The sequence below is a fragment of the Podarcis gaigeae genome (assembly GCF_964106915.1).
Source record: "Podarcis gaigeae genome assembly, chromosome: 10".
Taxonomy (NCBI): Eukaryota; Metazoa; Chordata; class Lepidosauria; order Squamata; family Lacertidae; genus Podarcis; species Podarcis gaigeae.
Window position 1 is genome coordinate 30,425,110 of NC_139686.1, and position 24,649 is coordinate 30,449,758.

Genomic DNA, 24,649 nt, shown 5'->3' on the forward strand with positions numbered 1-24,649 from the left:
CCCACAACAAACACTCTGTGAGGTGAGTGGGGCTGAGAGACTTCAGAGAAGTGTGACTGGCCCAAGGTCACCCAGCAGTTGCATGTGGAGGAGCGGAGACTCGAACCCGGTTCCCCAGATTACAAGACTACCACTCTTAACCACTACACCACACTGGCTCTCAAAGATATTATTCAACTAGGTTTTACTCAGTGTAGACCTGCTGAAATTTATGAACAGGACTAAGAAAAGGAAAGGAAAGAGCCCCTGCTTTCACCCTTGAGCAAAGCACCCCCAAAACCATTTATGATGTGTGTGTATGTTTTTTGAATTATGGCTCCATTGAAGGTTACCAAAACAGTTGCCACCTGCAAACATGGGGGGGCAGGGCAGTGAACTGGGGCTGGTGTTTGGCTAAGCTGTAGTTTTCACCCTTTGTTTCTTCCCTTCTGGTTCTTGAGGCTGGAAACAAGCTTTCGCTTCTGTGGAGCATCATAACATCTTTGTATAAAATGCTTTCAGGAGAGATCCTGAAGGAACCTGGAAGGAACCTGTTGAAATTGACTAAGGGAAGGATATAAGGGGAACATTAACTCCAAAGAACAAAGAATAACTCAGGAGTTATAAGCAAGTGTATTTTGTTCTCACCAAATTAATTCAGACAAACTTTGTATTTCTTACACATGGGCATATTTGGTTTATAGACACCAGTGCAATTGACAACCGAAATTATCTCCCTCCTTCCCGCTCTCTGGCAAACGCAGTCTACCTGGATCTCAGTTAAAGATCGCTCAAATAAAAGTTGCTTCTATTTATAATATTCACACTGTCATTCATCATCCTTTGGGATTCCTTTCTATTACTTTTCTCAAGGTCTCACTCTGGCCCTCCCTCCCCCTCCCCCTCCCCCTCCCTTGTCTCTTGTTGCTTTTGTCCCTGTTTTGTAGCATCTGGGAGATCATAGGCCAAGCTGATGGTGGCCTGTCCGTGTTGAGGACATTCCGGCTACTGAGGGTGTTGAAGCTGGTGAGGTTCATGCCTGCCTTGCGGCGTCAGCTGGTGGTGCTCATGAAGACCATGGACAATGTCGCTACCTTCTGCATGCTCCTCATGCTGTTTATCTTTATATTCAGGTGAAAACAGGGATTCCAGGGTGCAGGGACACTATCCAGAATGAGATCCATTTTACTTGTTCAGGCACAAGAAAGGATGTTCGTTTGTTAAAACTTGCTGTGTTAAGGGGGAAAACACTTTTCAAGGCAGCTTTGCAAAACTCAGAACACAGGAAATCATTATTACACCACACACACACACACACACACACCAGCAGTGCAAATCAGCTAAATGCAGACTTCTGTCTTCAGAGTTTTGTTTTGCTCAGCAGTGATAATGCCATGGGAAGGGAATTCCAAAAGTGTGGGGTAACCACTAACAAAGCCCCTGCCCATCACCACCAGCCTAATGGGTCTCACTGGTGGGCTGGTGAGCAAGGTCTCAGGTGCTGATGTTGATGTATTAGCTGTCTTTCAGATAACATAGTCCCAAACTAGTTAGGGTTTTACAGTATATGCTAAAACAAGCACCTTGAATTGGGCCTGGAAATGAAAAAGTAGCCAATGTAACTGATGCAGCATGGGTGTAATATGATCTGGATGTCTTAGCAGCCACATTCTGTGCCAGCAGCATTTTCCAAACAGTCTTTTTAAAAAAAATTTTAATGATATTTATTAAGAGTTTAAGCCACAGCTGCCAAACTAACCTAAACTGATAAAAAGCACCCTTGGCAACCAACATCACAACCAAAAGCACCAAGTCCAGGCTGTGTTTAAAGGGAGAAAATTGTTGTGAACTCTCTCTGCTCTCTGTGCCTTCCTTTTGGGAGTCAAGTGCAATTAAACACTGTTTCTGTGCCCTTAATGGAAAACAATGTGCAATAATGCCAGGATCTGAACAATTCAGGAAATCACCAATTAAAATGACAGTTCACAAAATCAAGATAAATGCAAAGTAGCTAGTCAGGAAACCCTGAACTGCTGCGCTAACAGAAATGTGCAGGTAGAGGAACAGACGTTCAGACCCTTTAAGTATGGGTTTTGCTGACAGTTACCCAGGGTTAACAACAGACAGAGCATTTTTTCCCTGAATAATAAGGAAAACAAATTCACGGTGAACGAGCCTGGGATAAATGGGATTAGAACTAGGAATCTAAGTCGCAAATGAGTGACCCATGACCCAGCAATATGGTGGAGTCTGGGGTTCTGCTACAGCCTCCAAACTGGAGTCTGAGGAAGGCAAGGCAGCCTCTTCCAGCCAGAGAGGCACTGGCATGGCAGGTTCTTCTGGTGCTAGAATTCCTAATGAGGTAAGGACAGTCCAAGATGTTCCCTATATCCATGACCTCTTCTTCTGGGGGTGAGGAGGCAGAGCTCTGGGTCCTGTGACAAGCCATATATGTATTGCCCCAGTTTCTATAGTAGAAGGGTAGGATACATATGTGGTAAATAAATAAGAACATTTCAATAATGAAAATTACAGCAGAAATGTGTTGATTTAAAAATGAAAAACTGTTCTTTCCAACAGCATCCTGGGAATGCACATCTTTGGGTGCAAATTCAGCCTCAGGACTGACACAGGAGACACAGTCCCTGACCGGAAGAATTTTGACTCCCTACTTTGGGCTATTGTCACAGTGTTCCAGGTGAGACCAAGAAATAGGAAAAGGGAATAAGGGGAGGGGAAGGAGACACGTCTTCCCAGAAACAAGGAGTGGTTAAGGGAAAGGATAGGATTTGAACCATCAGGCTTGTGAGCCTGCTGCTATGCTTAACACCATGCCATCAGTTGCAACCCACTAATGATCGTGAGCTCAGCTCAGCCCACTGGTAAGGGAGCCACAGTGTTTCTGCTACTCTACAGTGAACTGTAAATGACAACCCACTACATTTCAGAGAGTGCTTGTGGCATTGGAACAGCACAACACAGCCAATGCATCTCCTCAGGAAAAAAGATACATCATGACCAAAACAGAAAAAAGTTCATGCATATGAGCGGGCTGAAAAGGATAAAACTAATTAGATACTTTTTACCTGTCAGTTAACGTATTTTCCAGCCTGCATGTTTTGTTCTTGATTTGACTTTGCAAGCTTGGGTTCTGTGTTACAGATCTTGACTCAGGAGGACTGGAATGTTGTGCTCTACAATGGCATGGCCTCAACTTCTCCATGGGCATCTCTTTACTTTGTGGCTCTCATGACATTTGGCAATTATGTTCTGTTCAATCTGCTGGTGGCCATCTTGGTGGAGGGATTCCAGGCCGAGGTGAGTTGCTACAGTAGCTGCTTTCAGGGAGGGTATGGCACACATCTATAGCTGGTTGGGGGCATAGCCTGAAGGGCTTAGAAAGGGTGGCGAGGCATCCCATGTCCAGTGATCTTCCCAGGAACGTGTTTGTGGAGGGTGGTTTTCAAAGCAACTGCAAGAAAAGCAAGGACATGTGGCATTACATGGCCTGGACACTAAGGTGTCGCCTCTTCTGTGCAGTGGCATGTCAGCTAATGATTTCCATAAAGTAGTTTGCCTTGCCTTGGAAATCCCCTACCAAGCTGAAGCCACAAAATGCTGGAATCACAGGGAAGCACCTCCTTTGCTCTCAGGATGCTCACAATTCCCAGGTCTTTGATTTTATTTTCCCAATGCAGGGTGATGCTAACCGGTCATATTCAGATGACGATCAGAGTTCATCAAACAATGAGGAGTTTGACAAATTCCAAGATGGCTCGGGTAAGAGAAGGTGGTATAGGAATTCTGCATGACTATAACTGCAGTGAGCACCGCTGCATGAAATCTAATTTGCAAATATATTGGTTTTCATGAGAGTAGCGAAATAAAGTCTATTACTTAATATTGCCCATTTTCCCTATTTCTCAAGATTGGCTGCAATTCTGGCTTATTAGCATAACTACCTTGCAACTTTGAATTAGGCTGCAATCGTAGTGACTTACCTGGGAGTAATCCCCATTGATCTCAGTAGGTCTTAGTTTTGATTGCCTTGTAAAAGCGGAATAATCTTGGATCCTACTTACAGTTGTGTTGGTCTCTGCTTTTATATGTGAAAACATAACATCTTGGAAAGTTCCCTCCTTAGGAACATAAGAAGCTGCCTTATACTGAGTGAGACCATTGGTCCATTTAGTTCAGTAATGTCTACACTGGATTGACAGTGGCTCTCCAGAGTTGCAGGCAGGATTCTCTGTCTTAGCCATATCTGGAGACACTGGGGATCAAACTAGGACCTTCTGCATGCAAAGCAGTTTCTCTACTACTGAGCTACAGCTTTCCCTTTTCATCTTCCTCTTCCCCAAATGTGCTCTGAGTCCACAGCAATGGACACTTCAAATGCATTTGCATTTCTAATAGTAAAAGGCAAAGCTATTGCAATGTTTTTCACTAAAGGATTTTGGTGCCTTTTGGACACGCTGTGGCCCTGATCCTGCCACTTCTCTTTGAAAGGCAACAGTGATGTCCTAGGCAGGCTTGGCGAAATCAGGATACTTGGCTTTTCTACTCGACCTCATAGGAACTAGGATAACAATGATGAAGATGTTCAAGCTGCTGATGGAACAGGGCTCCCACACTGAGTTTCAATCAAACCCCTAGTGTTCAAATCACACAAAGCACATCAGACGGAAATAAAAAATCTGTGTAAAATACCCCGTGGCTACTGATTTGACTTGACAAAAGGTTGGATTCAAACATCAGTAAAATCAGCCAAAAGACAGGATGACAGAATTTTGTTTGTGTGATAGCCAAAGCAATGCCCTCTGCACTTCTTTGAGAATACTGCAAATTGCCCTCAACACAAACAGCTGTAAATGCCAGCTACAAGCCTGCGTATTCTTATTAAGGACCACAGTGAAGAGGGGGAAGTTCGCTGGGAGTCCGGGGTTTAAAGAAAGTGATGGGGGCAACTTACCATGGAAATTCACGCCAGTCAGACACCCTTACTACATTGGAGTGGTACTTGAAGAGAGAAATTGCATTTTACCTTTGTGTTGTGAGCAATGATCTTTTCTCTTTACCATATGGCAGCACCCAATAGTGTGTACCATTCTAAAGATACATCTCTGCCTCTCCTTTTTATTTGCTGTTGGTTTGTAGGGTGCCCAACCTGGAGGGAACTTCACTGGTTGTCTGCTTGCTTCAGAACCTCAAAGCCCCTCATATTGCTGATGGGTTTCCAAGGCCAAATGGCTCAATAGGCGCTCTGCTTCCAGGGAAGTCAAGACATGTCTGGTAGTAGATAGATTCCCAGATACAAATAAAAAGAGACTTGCTGGTGTTGGTCTGGGGACACAGAGGTGGCTCTCAAACATAGGATACAAAACAGCTTGTCACAGATTGGTTAATGTCTTCATCGGTTTCTCTCATTTTTACTATATTCTCCTTTTGTAATGTGTGCCTGCTGCAGGAACAAAGCTACAGCTGCCTTCGATTTGAAAGCAGGAAGGGGGGGTATCATCAGTCATTGCCATTTTGCTTCTTTCCATGTATGTGAATATTAAGCTGCTCACACTAAGGATAGCTATTGCTACTGCATCAGTTCTCCTGCTGCTGTAGTGGAGTGCCTACTGCAAGAATCTTCTTTGCTAAGCATTTGGGCAATAAAGAATAAGCTTTACTTTCTCCCAAGGAGAACGTTTCCCAGCTTTAATGGGAAAAGTATGAAGCACTGTCAATGCAGAAGCTATTGGATGATGGAGAAGAAGGATACTTATTGTTCTCCCATATTGTTCTCCCTATTTCCTAGAGGCATTGCTATGGAGATAGCGCCAAAGTCTGAATCTATGTATGTGGAATTTATGTATGAGCATAGTTCCTTCGAGTTCACTATATATCTGAAAGCATGTGAATGCATTTATTGAAGGGCTCTCTGGGTGGAAAAAGGAATGTCCTTTGCTCTCTTTCCTTTGCATTTTTCTGCTTAGATCCAAAGCTTTGTGCAATTCCCATGACCCCAAATGGACATCTTGACCCCAGCCTTCCGTGTCTCAACCAGCCTGGAGCAGCTGCTGGAATTCCCAACCCTTCCCGCAATACTCTGCAGCCAGACCAAGTCCTCATGGCCCTCGAATCCAGGAAAAGCAGTGTGATGTCTCTGGTGGGTGAATTTAAATCTAGGTGTAGCACATGTTGCCTAAAGCCAACATACTACAATGATTTCCAGTCCTAACACCTGAGAATAAGATAGTTTACTTTATGGGACCAGAGAATAAGTTCTTCTACATTCAGAGCATGTGCTCTGGTACTGAGCTATTGCTTCCTCTCAAGCTTGCCATTGGCTACATTTTCCAACACTCCTCAGCTCATATGTACTATAGCTTAAGCAACATCTCTCTTAATTCAAATCTTAATCCCAACTCCAGCTTAAGTTCATTTTTTTTATGATATTTATTAAAGATTTTCTTAATACAATAGAAAAAACAAAAAAAAACATATAATTTTACAATAACCATATTTTCTTCACTTCTTTGGACTTCCTCGCATCTCTCGTTCCTGCGTTCCAAGTTTTTCGAGCTTTACCCAGCAATTTATCACCTTGTTTCTTTCTTTTTTTTTGTTATTTTTTTTTCAACCAGTCTCTGATATTGTTCCATTAATAGAAGACCTTAAGAGGATAATGCAGTTATGTATGTTATGAAAAAGTCACTGGCTGAAGTTCTGCACACCAACATGAAATAAAAGAAGTTGGAGCAGTATGGCGGTCAAAACACACACCCCTATAAGAATCCTGGGAACTGTAGTTTACCACTCAATGAGCTACAATTCTCAGCACCTTCCCAGCAATCTTTTTTTGGGAGAAAGGCATGATGTGTAGAGAGCCAGTGGATGTACAGCATCCAGATTAAAATCTCTATACTCAGAATCTCTCTGAGCAAACATGGGTGCTGCAACCTCACACCCTGCAAAGTAGGCTGCTAATTTATCACCTTGTTTCAATTCTTATATTATAATTTTCCAATATTGTGTCCCTAATTTTAGATAATTTTACCCAAACCTTAAAAGCTTAATTTTAGCATAATATTTATCCAAAATTTATCTCTTCTTATATTTTCATTTATCTTCATATTCCTTTTAACTAGCTTAATGGTGCCATATTGTTAATAATCTTACATCTTTCTTAACACTCCTACAATTTACAATATTTTTGTAGATAGTCCTTAAATTTCTTCCAGTCCTCCTCCACAGCCTCTTCTCCCAGGTCTCGGATTCTGCCAGTCATTTCTGCTAGCTCCATATAGTCTATCAGTTGCATCTGCCATTCTTCCAGTGTGGGCAAATCTTGGGTTTTCCAGTGCTTGGCGACGAGTATCCTTGCTGCTGTTGTTGCATACATAAAAAATGTTCGGTCCTTCTTTAACACCCTCTGGCCGACAATGCCCAAAAGAAAGGCCTCTGGTTTCTTAGGGAAGGTATACTTAAATACCTTTTTCAGCTCGTTATATATCATTTCCCAGAAAGCCTTAACTCTAGGGCAGGTCCACCAGAGGTGAAAGAACGTTCCTTCAGTTTCTTTACATTTCCAACATTTATTATCAGACAAATGGTATATTTTTGCAAGCTTGACTGGAGTCATGTACCACCTATATATCATTTTCATAATATTTTCTTTCAAGGCATTACATGCCGTGCATTTCAAACCGGTGGTCCATAACCTTTCCCAGTCAGCAAACATGATATTGTACCCAATGTCCTGTGCCCATTTTATCATAGCCGATTTGACCGTTTCATCTTGTGTATTCCATTTTAGCAGCAAATTATACATTCTTGAAAGTACCTTAGTCTTAGGTTCTAACAATTCCGTTTCTAACTTTGATTTTTCCACCTGGAATCCTATCTTTTTATCCAACTTGAAAACTTCTTTGATCTGAGCATAATGTAACCAATCTCACACTTTATCTTTTAATTTCTCCAAACTCTGCAACCTCCAATTATCTCCATCTTTTTCTATTATTTCCCAATATTTCGGCCATTTGGCCTCCATATTGAGTCTTTTCCGGGCCTTAGCTTCCATTGGTGATAGCCACCTTGGGGTCTTATTTTCCAATAAGTCTTTATATTTTATCCAGACATTGAACACTGCTTTCCTGACAATATGGTTCTTGAAAGCTTTATGACTTTTGACCTTGTCATACCACAAATATGCATGCCATCCATAAGCATTGTTAAAACCTTCCGGATCCAAAACCTCAGTGTTTTCAAGAAGCAGCCAGTCTTTCAACCAGCAGAAAGCTGCTGATTCATAGTACAACTTTAAGTCTGGCAGGGCAAAGCCCCCTCTTTCTTTAGCATCAGTTAGTATCTTAAACTTAATTCTGGGCTTTTTGCCCTGCCAGACAAATTTGGAAATATCTCTTTGCCACCTCCCAAAACACTCCATTTTATCCACAATCTGTAAAGTCTGGAACAAAAACAGCATTTTTGGCAATCAACTCCAGCTTCAGTTCAAATGTAAGAAGAGCACTGGTGAATCAGACCAAAACATCCTGTTACCTTCAGAGGCCAGTCAGGTGTCTTTGAGAAGCCCATAAGCAGATTGAGGGAGTGATAGCCCTATTCTCCTGCTGTTCCCTAGTGACTGGCATCCAGAGACATGTTGCATCTGGTCCTGTAGATAATCTATAGCCATCCTAACTAGTAGCCATTGAAAGCTGTATCTTCCATGAATTTCTGCTCCACATCACCCATGGTTTTCCAGAACTCATTGTCCCCACTGTTAGAATGTGCAAGATCCATTTCCCTTCCAGCACTATGGAAATGGATAAGAGTAGTGCTGGGTGGTTGGATGTTGATGAAGAAAAGCAGTGCTCCTGGGGGGGGGGGGTGACAGCCAATGTATGCTGTGATTTAGTTATTACGATGACCAAGCCAAAACCATATACCTCTAATTTACAGTTAAAAGAGCTTGAAGTAAAAGCAACTAGTTTGAAGTAAGTTATTGTTCCATTGTAATTTTAATGATCTGTGCTAATTCTGAACTGCCTCATGTGATTTTCCTAATGCAAACATTCTGAATAAATAAATGGCTGAGGATGTTGACTTGTGCTGCTTTCCTATTTGGGTGGTGGCGCTGAGCCCTCTCTTGGATTTATTGCAGTCTAGCTCTCGTAGTTCTCATTACGGTGCCTGGAGCCGGACTGGGGGCTGGGGGAGCCGCCGCTCCAGCTGGAACAGCCTCGCCCGGGGACACAGCCTCAAGCACAAGCCTCCTTCAGCTGAGCACGAGTCCCTCTTATCCGGGGAACGACACAGGGCATCAGAGGGTGAACAGGAAGGGCTAGTAAGAGTTCACCACCATCGGCGAACCCTCTCCTTGGACACCAAAGGCTCCTCTGAACTGGTGGAGTTGGCACCCACGGTCCTATCCAATCACAGGCCTTTGCGGAAAATGGGTGTGACCACAGGGCCCAGTGAGCACCAAAACTGCAATGGCAAAATGCCCAACATTGCTAAGGATATGTTCCCAGAAATGAACAACCGCAAAGACCATGGAGAAGACGAGGAGGAGATAGACTATGTAAGTAGTTGCTTCCTCCACTAAAGGGGCATTAGGGCTTTGTAAAGTTGAGGAGAACCATCATAGCAGAGGGTGAGCTGGACCAGCCCAGAACTTCCTGCCTGTACTGTGCAAAGAGAGATCACAGTGAAGCTCTAAGAGAACCCTTTCCAAAACTTCTCCTCCAATGAAATGCTTTTCATGTCATGTTCTCTGAAAAGAACATTGTGTTCTGTGACTTTGTGTTGCAGTTCTTCAATTAAATAATGCATACCAAGGAAGGAAATAGTAGGTAAAATGTGCATAAGAATGCATATATTAGTGAAAATACCATATGAAAACGCATTCTACTCAGGAAAGTTGCCTATTGAAATGTGTATATCAGGCAAAATTTTATACCAGCACATGTATGTTAGGAGAAATTTGCATTAGAATGCTGATCAGTTTTCATGATATATATATTTTTTACAAAAATCACAAACTGATACAGAAATGTGGAGAACTGAATTTGACAACAGAAAAAAATAGAAACTGAGAGAGACAAAATTTGAGACATTTGCCCTTCCCTAGTGGTAAGTGAGCTATCTTCCAGGAAGATTTGCCCATTCTGATCTTCTCATTGAAGAGTGATCAGCTTTTGAAGAACTCTATAGAACTCTATGGTTCCCCAGATTTCCCAAGCCATAGACTCTTCTGGCATTATTTAATTGGTTTCAGAGTGCTTCTACCACCTTTCAGGGCACACTGCCCACGCAAGGCAGCTTACAAGACATGAAAATTCAATCTCTCTCAGACACCAGGAACAGCTAAAAATCCCACCCACAAGTACAGCAGAATCCTATCAAACTTCATAGGTTTTCTTGTTTTTTAAAGATCAGCAGTGATTAGGCTTTACGTGTATCTATCTGAAGCCCTGTCCTTAGCCTGAGTCTTGTCTGAAATTCCAGATGTGTTAGTAGAATATTTCCTCTGATACTACATCTCAGACTCTCCTTTATATTTTTGGCATTAGGAACATCCCCATGGATACCTGCATGCCTCTAACTGTGTCTCTCTATTACTTATGGAATAGGCAATATTAGTAAGAATGCACAAACCTCTGATGTAGCCAATGTTTGAAAAATTACTGTGAACTTTATGCAATGTTACTTCAAATGAGTCTGATTCCCTGAGAATTACTCCCAACACCCAAGTAAGGGTGCTCAGGATTCAGTCTCGGCTACATAAAATTCTCTCTCTAAGGGACTCACTGGATTTCACCAGGTGTGAAATGTCAGTATCAATAAGGGGCATTTGGGGTTTTTCTCAGTAGAAGGCAATGCTCTGAGCTGTTTCAGTAGCCCATGGCTGTTAGTAATTTTAAGTGTTGCCCAATCAGCAAAGCTTTCAGTCTAAGTCAGAATGGCAGTGCTGATTCTCTACTTTCTAGGAGGTAAATTAGTTCATTAATCCTGCCATGGTGCTTGCAGTTGGCTCTGATGACCTTGAAGTTCTCTTTTCAGCCCTTCAGTTTAATGTCAGATCAGAGAGAAACTTCTGAACGCTCTGTCCATGCCATCATCGTCTCCCACAGCTGTGATTTCAAGTCATTTTCTTACCCTGCATGGGGCATGGTGGGTAGTGAATGATCCATATAGATGAAGAACCTGTAATTGGGAGGTTTCTCAGTTTTTGGTATGCAAGGCGTTAAAGGAGTCTTGCTCATGTGGGGAAAGTGAAGAAGGCGGCAACTTCTGATGTTCTGCCTCGCTTTTCACAGAGCCTGTGTTTCCGTATCAAAAAGATGATAGAGGCCTACAAGCCAGACTGGTGTGAGTTGCGTGAAGACTGGTCCATCTACCTTTTCTCACCACAAAACAGGTATGTGTCCTTTACTTTTGCTTATGTTTGTGAGGGATGGGCAAATTGGGGTGGGATACTACCATGCTGCCTTGAATTTTTTGCATTTACCTTCAGTCACACCTGCACATCTTTTAGAGCACATGGTTGGTTTATGAATAACATCATGGGTAGGCAAACTAAGGCCCGTGGGCTGGATCTGGCCCAATCACATTCTAAATCCGGCCCACGGACGGTCTGGGAATCAGCGTGTTTTTACATGAGTAAAATGTGTGCTTTTATTTAAAATGCCTCTCTGGGTTATTTGTGAGGCATAGGAGTTCGTTCATCCCCCCCCCCCCCAAGAAAAAAATATAGTCCGCCCCCTCCCCCAAGATCTGAGGGACAGTGCTGAAAAGGTTTGCTGACGCCTGCATTACATTATCAGACATACACCATGATGTAATTTTTAGCAGTGTTGCACTACTGTATCTTCTTTTCACAATATATTCTGCATTATTTTGCAAAGCTTATAGCAGCAGAGGAAGTTATCCCAGCTCTCAAATTTACTACTATTTATTATTAATAAAATGAGAGATTCGAAAAGTTTGCCATGAGGCAATACTAATTAAATCAGTTGCACAGTCTTCAAGTGGAACCAAACAAATTTTGAACAGGAGGTTTAACAGCTAAAGTTTCAGGGAGTAATTTTATCATCTTCCAATTCCCCCAAACCTTCTCACTACCCCTATCACCCCTTAGAAACATATGCACTTCACAAACAAGTGAACTGTCTTTCAGATTTCGTATCCTCTGTCAAACTATCATCGCCCATAAGCTGTTTGATTACATTGTCCTGGCCTTCATTTTCCTGAACTGCATCACTATTGCCCTGGAGAGACCACAGATTGAACAGAGAAGCACAGTGAGTACTATAACCTGTTCAGATGGACCATAGAATCTTAGGGGAGCAGAGTTCTTTTTACCTTTTGCACAATTAGGACATAGAAAGGATGTTGGAGAATGTGGGTTTGTTTGTTTGTTTTTTGTTTGTTTTACAAACTTGGTAAAACAAGTCTATGGAGAAAATAGAAAATGGAACTTGACTAGTTTTAAATGTATGCCTCTGTTTCCAGTGGAAGCAGCTTTGTATATGTGTGATTGCATGTGTGAGCTTGGGCCTGCCACTACTAGTATGCAGCCCTAAACACCTTTTTACCAGGGTAATTTGGCACTCTGCCTGAAAAGGGCCCCCTGTCCTGAGTTAGAGTGATGATGTTTCTTATCTGTGTTAGTAAGTGTCAGAATATCTATTTTAAATAAATGTGTGTGACATAAAAGAGCATTTGCTTGTAAAATACTTTAGCCATTCAGATGAAATCCTTGACAATATATTCTATGTGAAGAAAACGCTTCCTATCTAAAACTTCAGAATGGTACTTCCTTATCGTATTTTTCGCCCCATAGGGCACACCGGCCCATAGGGCGCACCTCGTTTTTTGGGGGGTGGGATAAAGAAAAAAAATATTCCCCACCCCCAGGCGCAGGGCTGGGGAGGGGGAAACCCAAGCTTTCCCCGACCCCAGCCCCCAGAACAGGCTGCTATCTGCAAGCCTAGGGAGCCCGGCGGGAAGTCGCGCCGGTCTACCCAGGCTTGTGGATATCTTCCTGAAGCCTGGGGCGCGTGGCTCAGCACGCCCCAGGCTTCGGGATGCAGGCAGCTCCCACCGCCAGCCTCCAAACCAGGTCGGGGAACAGCGGGAAGGAGTGCTCTGCCTCCTCGCTGTCCCCCGAGCTTGTGGGGCTGGCGGTGGGGAGAAGCGCTGCTTTCCCCACCGCCAGCCTCCAAACTAGGTCAGGTTTGGAGGCTGCTATCCGCAAGCCTTGGGAGCCCAACGGGAACTCCCGCAGAGCTCCCAAGGCTTGTGGATAGCTTCCTGAAGCCTGGAGAGTGAGAGGAGTCGGTGCGCACCGACCCCTCTCGCTCTCCAGGCTTCAGCAAAAGCCTGCATTCGTCCCATAGGACGCACACATATTTCCCCTTCATTTTTGGATGGCAAAAAGTGCGTCCTATAGGGCAAGAAAGATGGTACATTACTAGAACAGCAGCCAATGACAGTGAAAAATGAGGAAAACACATATCTTTCTCATGCATTGGAAATCTATACACCTGCCAATAAGAGGGAAGCTCATTGTGTACACGACAACACTGAAGATGAAAGTTAGATAAGATGGTTTATCTGTGTGCTTTGGGGATTAGCTTTTAAATGTATAATCAGGAGAACATACACACTGAAGACTGTTTTCACATTCCTGAGACAAAACTGTGTGAACAAGCCTCCCTTCTGCAAATGTAGGTCTAGGTGGGTTTGCAGTGACAGTCCCGTGTTGTGCCCGGTCGTGGGGGGAACCATAGCTTAGTGACAGAGGACACACTTTGAATGCAGAAGGCTCCAAATTCAATCTCTGACATCTCTAGTTAAAAGGCTCACCTGGCAAGTAATGAGAAGGTCCTCTGCTTGAGACCTGGGAGAGCTGCTGCTGGGCCAAATGAACATCTATATATGTTGCTGTTATAAGGCAGTTTCCTATGTTCTGTGCACAGTTTGCCTCAACCACAGAAGAGCCACATACTTGGCTTGATTGCTAGGAGCACCATCTACATGAGAATTCTATTCAATGGTGTAACAGTTCACAACTGGAAGGCATGTTCGCAACTGTGGCTCAAAATGCAGCAGGTTCATTTCCCCCCCTGCTGCGTTTTAAGCTGCATTTGCACAGTTCACATCAGAGACGGGATGAGGCATTACCTGTTTTGTTTCCTCACCCCTGCAAACCCCTCCTCCCCCAGAACTCCCATTTATGAAGCTGTCATCTGTGCATGCGCAATGGTTTATTAGGGCATGGTCACATGACTGCTAACTCTGCATCTAGTTTTCTAGTCAAATTGAAGCTGCTTTGAGGGGGGAAACACATCAAATAGCAGTATTTGTCAACAAAGCACAGGGTCAGCATGGATTGTGGCTCGTGCCATGGGAATGTGACTTCTAAAACTAGCAGTGGGAATGCACTGGATGCAGTGTGACTGGCAATGTGACCATGCCCTTAGCTGTGTTTGTATCTTTTTTTTAGGTATTTGTGAATGTAAATGAAAAGAAAACCTCAGTCCCTGGCCTGTTCACATTCATTTTTTATTTCTACCACATCCACTAGGAACTGATTGGGCCACAACAGTAGACTAGGAATATCCCCTTAGTCTTGCACAGTTAGGGAAACCTGCAGGTGTTACTGGTCTCCTCCACTTCCCATCATTTATGCATTTTCCATTTTGCTATTTACATATCATACTTTGCCATCAAATATTCTTTCCATATAGACTTCCCAGCCTAGCCTCCCCTGGCATTTGTAACTGCTGAATATCCAAATATTAACCCACCCTACTTTTCCCCTTCTAGTCCTTCTTTGTATTTACTGTTGTTCAGAGAATTACCCCTACTTGTAGCTTTGCTTTACTATCAACTTTTTAAAAAATAATATTTATTACTTTTCCAACAATTTAAACACTACAAAACAAAATAAACAATACAATAAAAAAAAAAACCAGTAGACTAGGAAGGACAACAGCATATTATAATGTACTTGAGATGTTGGGTAGGGTGATGCTTTTGGCAACTGACCTTAAAGTACCCTAGACTTTCAGATCCACCTGACACTTAGCAACCAAGTAGGATTTGCCAAGCTCGTTGCAATGACTCAAACTGCAGAGCTCTTGCTAGATATATTCTGAGGCTGCCTTTGATTATTCCAGGAGAGAATCTTCCTTACGGTATCCAATTACATCTTCACAGCGATCTTCGTTGCCGAGATGACACTGAAAGTAAGTCACTCATTGACAGCTACCAAGCCGTCCCCATTTCACTGACCCAACTAGCCCCTTCCAAGTCTGCCAGGGAGGCAAACATACCATTGGGGGGGGGCGACGGGCAAGGTACAAAAGGGTGCCATTTTCACAAATATATTCATCAGAGTTTAAAAAGGGCAGGTGCCCTTTTGGTGAATGTACATATATTGCTGCAAATAGGGCAGCAATTCTTTGTCTATTCAGAGCTCCACCCGAATAGGCTTTGCTTGCCCATGATGATATCAGCACTTAGCTGAATCTGATGAGCTGTGAAGCATTTCAGCATCAAGGTCACTGCATGACCCCTGGCTGGCTAGGGTAACTTTAGAAAAGAGAGAACCCAGGGTGGGGAGCAATGAGAATAGTACCCAAGAGACAGACGGTGGGGCAAATAATGGCAGCACTTTGAAAGTGATTTCAGGGGTTGTGGTTTTCCCCAAAATAAACATTTCTTCCCTCCTCCAAAGAAAGGATCCAGTACATTCACACACACACACACACACACACACACACAAACACACACCCCAAATGAGTAAATATTCAGTGTTGCCATATTTCTTGCTGGTCATATTAGTACAATTGCTTCCCACAGGCTGGCATGATAGAAAGTACTGAGAATTAAAACCAGTGGTTTTTTTTCTAAAAAAAAATGTTTAGGGATACTCTCATTTTGACTCAAGAAAATCACCATTTTATAGTTCAAATTGGGGAAAACAAATACTGTAAATGGACAAAAGTACAAAGTTTCACAAATTGTTTAGGGGTATGCATACCCCTGTGTCCCCCCAGAAAAAAGCACTGATTAAAACCCTTTCATTTCCAAATCTCAGAACTCCAAAACTTGAAATTATCTCTGTGGTGATGAAGGGATTTGTATATAGTATAAGCAGCAGCAGCAAGAAGATTATCAGGGCCTTGGTGGCTATTAGCAGCTTTTAAAAAAGATATTTGTTAGAGGTGAAATCAGGCCCTCCTGTCCATTTTTTATTCCCCAGAGTTTTGGTTGTTGTTGTTTTTATTAGAAGAGAGCCAAGCATTATATCAGTGTCAGTGATCAGCTTTCCATTGACCCCTTGCCTGTTCCCATCAAGAATTCTGTACCCAGGTGAAACCCTCAAGTATCTGCACTGTGTAGTAGTTCCAGGAGTGTAGCTCAGCGTTACTGCTTGACTATCATATTCTCCACACTCATGCATTCTCTCATCTCCCCTAGGTAGTCTCCCTTGGCCTATATTTTGGGGAGCAGGCCTATCTCCGCAGTAGCTGGAATATCCTGGATGGCTTCTTGGTGTTCGTATCCATCATTGATATTGTGGTTTCGGTAGCCTCTGCTGGTGGAGCCAAAATTCTGGGGGTGCTGCGAGTCCTCCGGCTGCTGCGTACTTTACGCCCTCTTAGGTGAGATCCAAAAGGCTAGTCTCCCTCCTCCTCTCTTTTGTAAGGATCCTGCTTCTGTACACCCAGAGAAAGCTTGTGTGGACACCCAGATGTTTTGCCATGATAAAGGTTTTGAAAAGGGCAATAAGAAGGGTCAAGAGCTCAGGGCACTTAGATACAGTCTGTGATGACAAGGCCAATCAAAATAGGAAAGAACAAGCAGGGAGTGAGTGTGTATGTATCCAGAGTCAGTTTTGACAGTAGCGACGGGGGAGAATTTAGACTAAGTTTGCATTTAGGTACCTAATTTGCACTTTCAAAAGCAATATGCAAACCAAAGCACAGCTGTTCTTCGAAATTGGCATTGCTCTTAATGTTGTAATGCTATTGTCCAGCCATGTAATGTGTACAAAAATACATATATGGGGATGAAATGATGCCCTTGCTGGAAATTTGCCGTGTTGCTTTACGGGGCAAGCAGCTGTGTCGTGATACTTTTTAGAGCAGCTCTTCGTAAAACATTGAGAAAAGCATCTCTGTTCTACGTCTCCCTTATTGTTGCTCCTCACAGTGCTTCTTTTTCAGGGTTATAAGTCGTGCACCAGGCCTGAAGCTTGTGGTCGAGACACTCATTTCATCACTCAAGCCCATTGGAAACATCGTCCTCATTTGCTGTGCTTTCTTCATCATCTTCGGCATTCTTGGGGTGCAGGTACTGTTGTTAATATCGTCTATGAGAAAATGTATTATTTTAAATTATTTTTTATTTTATTTTTAATTTTATTGCATTTATATCCCACCTTTCCTCCACGGAGCTCATGGTGGTGTACATGGTTCTCTTCCTCCCCATTTTACCCTCACAGCAACCCTGTGAGGTAAGCCAGGCTGAGAGACTGTAACTGGCCCAAGGTCACCCAACTGAGTTTTATGGTTGAGGAGGGATTTGAACCCGCGTCGCCTAGATCCTAGTCCAACACTGCAACTACTACACCACTCTGGTTCCTGTATCTTTGTGTCTCATCTGCTGCATCTTTTTCTCCTAACATGAAAGCAGTTGAGAATTTACTTCTGCTTACTTAAAGGCCTGCTTTCCCATTATAATATAGACCATGGTAAAGAGGTGGATAGGAAATTTGTCAAGAGATGTGTGGCTTTTTGTCTCCTGATGAGGCACGGTGGGGCACGGGATCTGGATGGTGGGCTGGATCCTTCCTTCCCTCCCCCACCCCTCACTGCAGGCCAACTTTGACAAGCAGGTGGAACCGCCTATTTGTCAGTCACCTGATAATGTATGCAAGCCACTTGGGTTTCCAAGGGGGTGGCTCTCAGCACTGATCAGCTGATGGACGCTGAGAGACATCACTTCAAAGTCCATTTGCAAGCAGTTCGAATGCAAACCACTTGCAAGCGGACTTCAGAAATGATGGCAAAGTGCTGTCCCCATGGCATCTGCCTAGGAATGCATTGATTCTAATTCTAATCTATTAAATTCCTATACCGCCCTTCATCTGAAAGATCACAGGGCAGTTTACAATCTCAAAACACAAAAATGCATGCCATAATAACAAACAAACAAATAATATCCTACACAGGTTAAAAGGCCATAGATTGTTTAATTAGCCAAAGGTCTGGAAGAAGAGGAATGTTAGGCAGGCTCCCAGCTCATCCCTGAAAATGCAGGCACAGAGAAAGCAAGAACCTATTTGGATGAGCTTGAGATGTCATATTCACTAATAAAAAGAAGTAAAAAACAAACATCAGGAAAGGAGGGGTGGGACATAAAGAAGGAATTTATATTAGGGAAAAACATTTTGTTTATGACAATAAATATTTTGGAATATTTTTCGAGATTTAATAAAAAATTAGAGGAGGGGTCATATTCACTGTTTCACACTCCCTCTTTGGTCCAGTTCTAATGTGATAGCTGGAAGGGATGCATTTCAAAATAATAAGAGTGCAAGGCTGGTGTTCAGGGCTACAGTAAGATTCAGCTGGACCTCAGGACCCAATGCTGAAATGGCATGTTGGCTGCTGGTCCAAACGGAAATGCTTGAGAGCGCAGATATCTACCTGCTGTTTTATTACAAAAAAGTGGTTTCTGTTAATTCCTGACTTTCCCCCACATTCCAAGCACTGGATCCACCCACAACTATTTGAAGAAGAAAGTAGTGACATTCTGTTTTATTTTAGGCTCCTACTGCAGAGGTCTGCTGGAGTGGGTAGTGCTTCTATCATTTGGAAGAATGTGCTATATTTAATCTGTATGTAGGGATGGCAGTTTCATAATGTACGGGAAGTGCTAGAAAGCAGATGAGCTTCCTGTAACGTGTGAAGTCACCCTGAGATTTTCCAAATGCACAATCCAATCCCTGCCATATGGGAAAGGGAACTGGGGCAACAGATTTTTTTTAAGTCACCACCGAGTAAATTTATGTTGAAATGTCTGAGAAGTAGGGGATATTTTCTGAGTATTTAATTCATGGGAGCAGTATGCTCACATTCAGCAAACCCAGTAACAATTTGGAACAGAATAACTCTAGACTGGCCTGGGGAATAGAATTGGGGGCATTTTGCTTCTGCTAGTCCCCATTCAGCTACTTTCTCATTTAATTACTTCCAAATGGGTGTCAGGAGGTTAATGACTCTCAGTTCACAATGGGTCTTAAACCAGGTGGCAGTCAGTGACCGAGAGGTGCAAGTTGCCTTGTCTCGTAACCAAACTCAGGAGCACCACCCTCCATTCCTAACAGCAAAGTCTCTGACAAAGCGGTTTCTTCTTGCAGCTGTTCAAGGGGAAGTTCTACCACTGTCTGGGCGTGGACACCCGAAACATCACCAATAGGTCTGACTGCATGGCTGCCAATTACAAGTGGGTCCATCACAAATACAACTTCGACAATCTGGGCCAGGTAAATGTGGAACCCTCCAAGTTTCCTTAGACTCATGTTAGTCTCCCTGGTGTCTTCAGCCCAAAAGGAAGAACTGTGACCTCAGACATCGATCCTCACATTGAAGGATGGGAGGTTGTAGTACTGCTGTTGAGAGCCTTCATCTTCAGAAGCGTATCCAGTTTTTCATTACCACATTGTAAGACAGATATACCTTAAGAATCAGAATCCCAAATGGCACAGTCCATCCAACATTAAGCACTTCTAAGTCTCCTTGGTTTCAGCAATAAAATCAGCACATAGAAACTAAACTAAACCAACCACATTTTAATAAAAACGGCAATTAAAGCTTCAGTTAAGCATGCACTTACATGTCTATTGAGAAGTAAATACCATTGTTTAATGGGGTTGGCTCCCAGGTAAGTGGGTTAAAGAATGTAGCCTTTACTCCATTACGAATTTCAGTGAGATGCAAAGTGCTTAACTTTGGTTCAGATAATGCCTCCAGGTCTGGTCTGGTTTGGTTTGGTTTGGTTGGTTGGTTGGTTTAAAATACTGATATACCTCATCTCATTGGAATAATATCAAGTTGGCGTACTGTACAATAAATGATTAATGCAAAGCAGCAATTCAGAAGCTGCTTTAAAAAATTCAATAAAAGCAGCATATCTCATTTACAGTATCCAGGAATCTTTCAAGTGGTCTCAGAGGTCAGAGAAAGCTGAAGACCTCTGAGGCCTAAAAGAAAAAAGAATCAGAAATAGCATGTTGAGGTTCTATAGGAACATAGAAAGCTGCCTTCTATCGAGTCACACCTGTATGAATTGTGTAGTTAAGTAACTGGCACATGGCCCCTTTAAGAGAAACAGGCATAGCCCAGGAGGCCAGCTGCTGCAGAGCTGACTCAGAGAAGTGGCCTGACTAAAGAAGTTTGTTACCACTTTATGTGGGCTTGCAGACCTTTTCAGAAATAAAGTTCATTAACTTGGCTTATAGTGAGTTTCTAGATAAACAGCTGAAGCCAACACACGGTGTCAGAAGTTTGATGGTAACACAAGACCATCAGTCCATCTAGCTCAGCATTGTCTGCACTGACCAGAAGTTGCTCTCCAGGCTTCCCTTCCAGCCCTACCACCTGGACACGACAGGAATTGAACCTTTAGATGCAAAGCAGACACCCTACTGTTGAGCTGTGGCCCTTCCCACCATATGACATGTGCACATGATTTATGTGGAAAGGATAAACAGCTATGCATTATGAGGGATTAAACTGTAATAATTAATTGAATATATTTTCAAATATATTTTCAAAGGTCATAATTTTAACTCTAATTCCAACGCTGTTGATGGTGCTAATCAGGATTTACTGGGCATGTAGGACAGGATCCTACAGACCCTGCACGGAAGAGCCAATGACTGCATGGAGGGTGGAGATGAGGCCTGCCACCACAATCCTGCCTTGCAGCAGCACATGTTCAGCATGCTCTGTTTAGTTGCGTGAACAGGGATATCATTTTCATGCGGTTTACATTGTATGCTATCTTAAGAGACCTGGTGGCAAGTTTTAAATGCAAAGAAATCAATCGGGGGGGGGGGCGGTGTTTACGAGGGACAAAGAAAGAAGGACTACAAATAGTGTGTTTAGATTCCAGTAAAGCATGTTCAGACCAGACATTAGAAAAGATCTCCTTGCAAAAAGAACTGTTGGGGAAATGAAAATGGTTGCCTAGGGAAACTGTCGAGTCTCAGCCTCTGGAGGCTCTTAAGGGAGCAAGCAGAGCGAGTGTTTATGGAGGATGCTTTACATTTCTGATTAAAATATTCTAGCTTCTTTCCCTGTTTGCATCCAGTTGAAATTCACTGTCTAATCTGTATGTTTTCTTAATGGATGCTCCATACTTCTCCCATAATATTCTCCCAGTGTTGGTGGAGGGAGGCCTCCTGAAGTGTCTTGGAATCTTTTTTGAAGGGTCAACTTTTGCATGGAGTGCAAATTTTCCATGCTGGAGTGAGACGTGGCAGGGAAGAGTTCAGAGCCAGTTATAAAGGGATAAGTGGGTTCTTAAAAAATAATATTCAGATGCATGTCACAGTCCTTCCTGATACTTTTCATGTTTCCCTTTTTTGCAACCCCTTGGATTTGATAGATTTGTGACATTTTAGCAAGGAATGGAGTGTATTGTGATGAGTTGTTTTCTAAACCAACAGTGTGACTGAGCTGATCTGGTGTTTCTCTAGGGACGAATTTCTCAGAGGACAGCTGTCTGGCAGCACTTCCTTCTCTCTCTTCCCCCTTTTCACAGGCAAATTCTTTTCCCTCTCCCATCAACTTTTCCTGGAGAACTTTGGCAGGGTGGTGGAGGAAGAAGGAAGGAAAGAACCTCTCTGTTTTTTTGCTATTCATTTGTGTGCATCAAATAGTCAACCCCTGAACCAGTCAAAAGCTGACTCACTTTCATGTGTTGCAGGCTTTGATGTCACTCTTTGTACTGGCTTCCAAAGATGGCTGGGTCAACATTATGTACAATGGACTGGATGCTGTGGCTGTTGATCAGCAGGTATGGAACTTGCTTTACAAAATGATCATTCATGTTGCTTTCAGCTTGAAGCCTTATTTACCTAGGGATCCATCAGCCTCGCCATCCCCGGACCTTGGAGGGAACAAAAGTACCAGGAAAGCAAAATCTTCTTTGGAGAAAAAGAGTTTATTGCAATCTGTGCACAGAGACAACCAGCAGGATAGCTCCTGAAAAACTGGTTGCAAAGCAATACACTTCAGCAGACTTTCTTATACTTTTCTGAACATTCCCCCCCCTCCCATACCTTCTCCAAACTTCCCCAATCAGCTGGCAAATGTTCAACTTATTCCCTTATATGGCACATCTATATTGCTTGCTAAACACATCTATACTGCTTGCTAAACATTCCATCTTCCTCATACCTATCTTTCTGCTGGCTAAGCACTCCCCCCTCCCCTCTTGCTTGTACGTGTCTTTTTCTTATCTTTGCATTGCTAAAGCAGGAAACGTAAGGCAGGAAACGGCCTCCTTAGCAGGCTGGTTAGATTTGCAAATATCTGCAATTTCTTGCTAGCTGGCAAGGCAGGAAATGGACTCTTGACCTGCCAGACAGACTTAGCAAACAGCCACTGACCACAATTGCAGAAGTAAGCTTGACGCAAAAACTCACTATGTGCAGATAATATTGCAAGTAAAATTCCTTCTTAGGTACAAGGTACAGAGAATATTTGTGAGTGACCCTTCCCATCTCCCTTCAAGCTGGGTTGTTAAATAGGCTGGATGAGCCATCTTTGATGACTCCTAATTGTTTTGCTATGTACCTCCCCAAGTACTAGGAAGTTATAGGGGGAGTGGTTAAGTTTCCTCTGGATAACATAGTGCAGCAGGCCATTTTTCATGATTTCTCTATGACAAAAGACATTGAGTGAGCATAGACAGAGCACTCTTTTTCTGGTCAATGTCTGTTTTGCATGTGTTCATTCATAAAGCCAATCCTCCCTGTTTCTGCATTAAAAAAAAGACCTTGCAATTTAAAATATGTATGTTTGAACATATTTTCCTAATGGTATTTTCTCGCAAAGTGCATTTTTCTAAATTTATGTCATCATGAAAACTTGCATTTCTAAATGCATTTTTGTACTTTTTTTGAGTGTGGGAGCTGCATTGCAAAATTAGAAGTGCAAACTCCAAAAGATTGCCCATTTCTGACCTGCATTTTAGTATTAGAGATCAGGTCAGATTGTAGCAGAATTTGGGAATAACAGATTTCTCAGGTGACCCTCCCTTCTAATACGTCCTCTTGCTGTATGCATTGAACTGCCTTTCTGAGTACCTCTGCAATGCCAAATCTCTGTCTCTCTCTCCAGTTCTCTATTCTCTCCTCAAAACTTGCATTTTCCCCATGGCCTTTAGTGGATACTCTTCATCCTCATTCCCAAGTGTAAATAGGCTTTAAATGCACATCAAGACATTTGCCCACAGTCCTCTCTATCACTCCCTCTCACTGCTGTTTCTCTCCTGTTTTCGGCCCCCTCCAAACAAACTCTTCATTGAGCATTTATTCTGACTTTTTAATGCAACAGTTATGCAATGAGAATTCATCCGGAGTTGCTTTGTGAGATGTTTGCGCATCTTTCTGTTAACCATTCATTTGCATTTTTAAAAGCAGATTTGTTGCTCTAGGTCAACAGCGTGCTTTAATCCACTTTCATTGCACAAACCAACAGTTCAAGTATATGCTCGAATCCCTTCCACAAATTTGCCACAGTCTGGAGGCGCCCTTAGAGTATAAGTTCCTTATTTAACTGTACTAGGATTGTTTATACACCTTGCATTGAAAGCACATTGCTTCCCTCAGAGATTTTTCAGATTGATTGGTACTATTTTCATGCTGGGCCATTCCATTTTTACTGCAGTTTGTCCTCATCTAATTTGTAGTGGGTGTAGCTTTTGTTTTCTGTGTGTGCAGACATGGCATATCTTTCAGGTAACTAGCATGGAGAAAATTGTTTTAATGCTCCCACGTTTATTCTTTTTGCATAAACGTCTGCCAATCACTGTCGTCTTCTTCTTTATCTCTTAATGGCTTTGCAGTAGTATCATGTGTCCTTTGGGGCATGATGGCAGACTCTTCAGATTGATGATCACTTGCGGCAATTCCCACCCTAGGCAGGGCTTTTCACGGCTGGCAGCTAAAATCTGCTGCTGTTCCTGTTCACTTTAATAATGCAAGATCACTTCCCTAATGCAGATGGCAGTTGCACAGGACCTAAACAGTGACGGTGATATATTACACCCACACTGTGAACGCAACTTGTTTTCTCAGTATAGCAGAATGGTTTTCAGCTGGTCTTGTTTGGAGAGAACCAATTCTAGTACAACCTCACAACAGTTCTAGGGCAGCCAAAATATGCATACAAAACGGTTTTTACCTACATGGGAATAAGGACAAGAAGAATCTGTCAATTTTTGTTCTCTCAGTTTTGCATTTTTCCAAACTGAATTTCAGTTCTCCACACCTGTGCAGCGATTCGTGAGTTTTCTTTTAAGGGTCCATATAAAAATTCACCAGCATTTTAGTGTGGATTTCTCCTATTGAACAGTGCCTGTGACA

General features: G+C 42.8%; 1 protein-coding gene across 7 annotated transcripts in view; it reads left to right on the plus strand.

Moving 5' to 3' along the window:
• The window catches only part of CACNA1I (calcium voltage-gated channel subunit alpha1 I), a 376,846-nt gene that overhangs the window by 308,436 nt on the left and 43,761 nt on the right, over window positions 1–24,649 (plus strand). For 6 of the 7 annotated variants that reach the window (XM_083701729.1, XM_083701730.1, XM_083701731.1 and 3 more), the window contains 13 exons: window positions 927–1,112; window positions 2,560–2,677; window positions 3,142–3,297; window positions 3,651–3,759; window positions 5,964–6,136; window positions 9,134–9,553; window positions 11,292–11,392; window positions 12,152–12,275; window positions 15,159–15,227; window positions 16,465–16,649; window positions 17,214–17,340; window positions 19,412–19,537; window positions 21,985–22,074. In XM_083701729.1, coding sequence (XP_083557855.1) covers window positions 927–1,112; window positions 2,560–2,677; window positions 3,142–3,297; window positions 3,651–3,759; window positions 5,964–6,136; window positions 9,134–9,553; window positions 11,292–11,392; window positions 12,152–12,275; window positions 15,159–15,227; window positions 16,465–16,649; window positions 17,214–17,340; window positions 19,412–19,537; window positions 21,985–22,074 — 1,984 coding nt within the window. The remainder of the gene's footprint in view (window positions 1–926; window positions 1,113–2,559; window positions 2,678–3,141; window positions 3,298–3,650; window positions 3,760–5,963; window positions 6,137–9,133; window positions 9,554–11,291; window positions 11,393–12,151; window positions 12,276–15,158; window positions 15,228–16,464; window positions 16,650–17,213; window positions 17,341–19,411; window positions 19,538–21,984; window positions 22,075–24,649) is intronic. The other variant, XM_083701732.1, reaches the window with a different exon arrangement.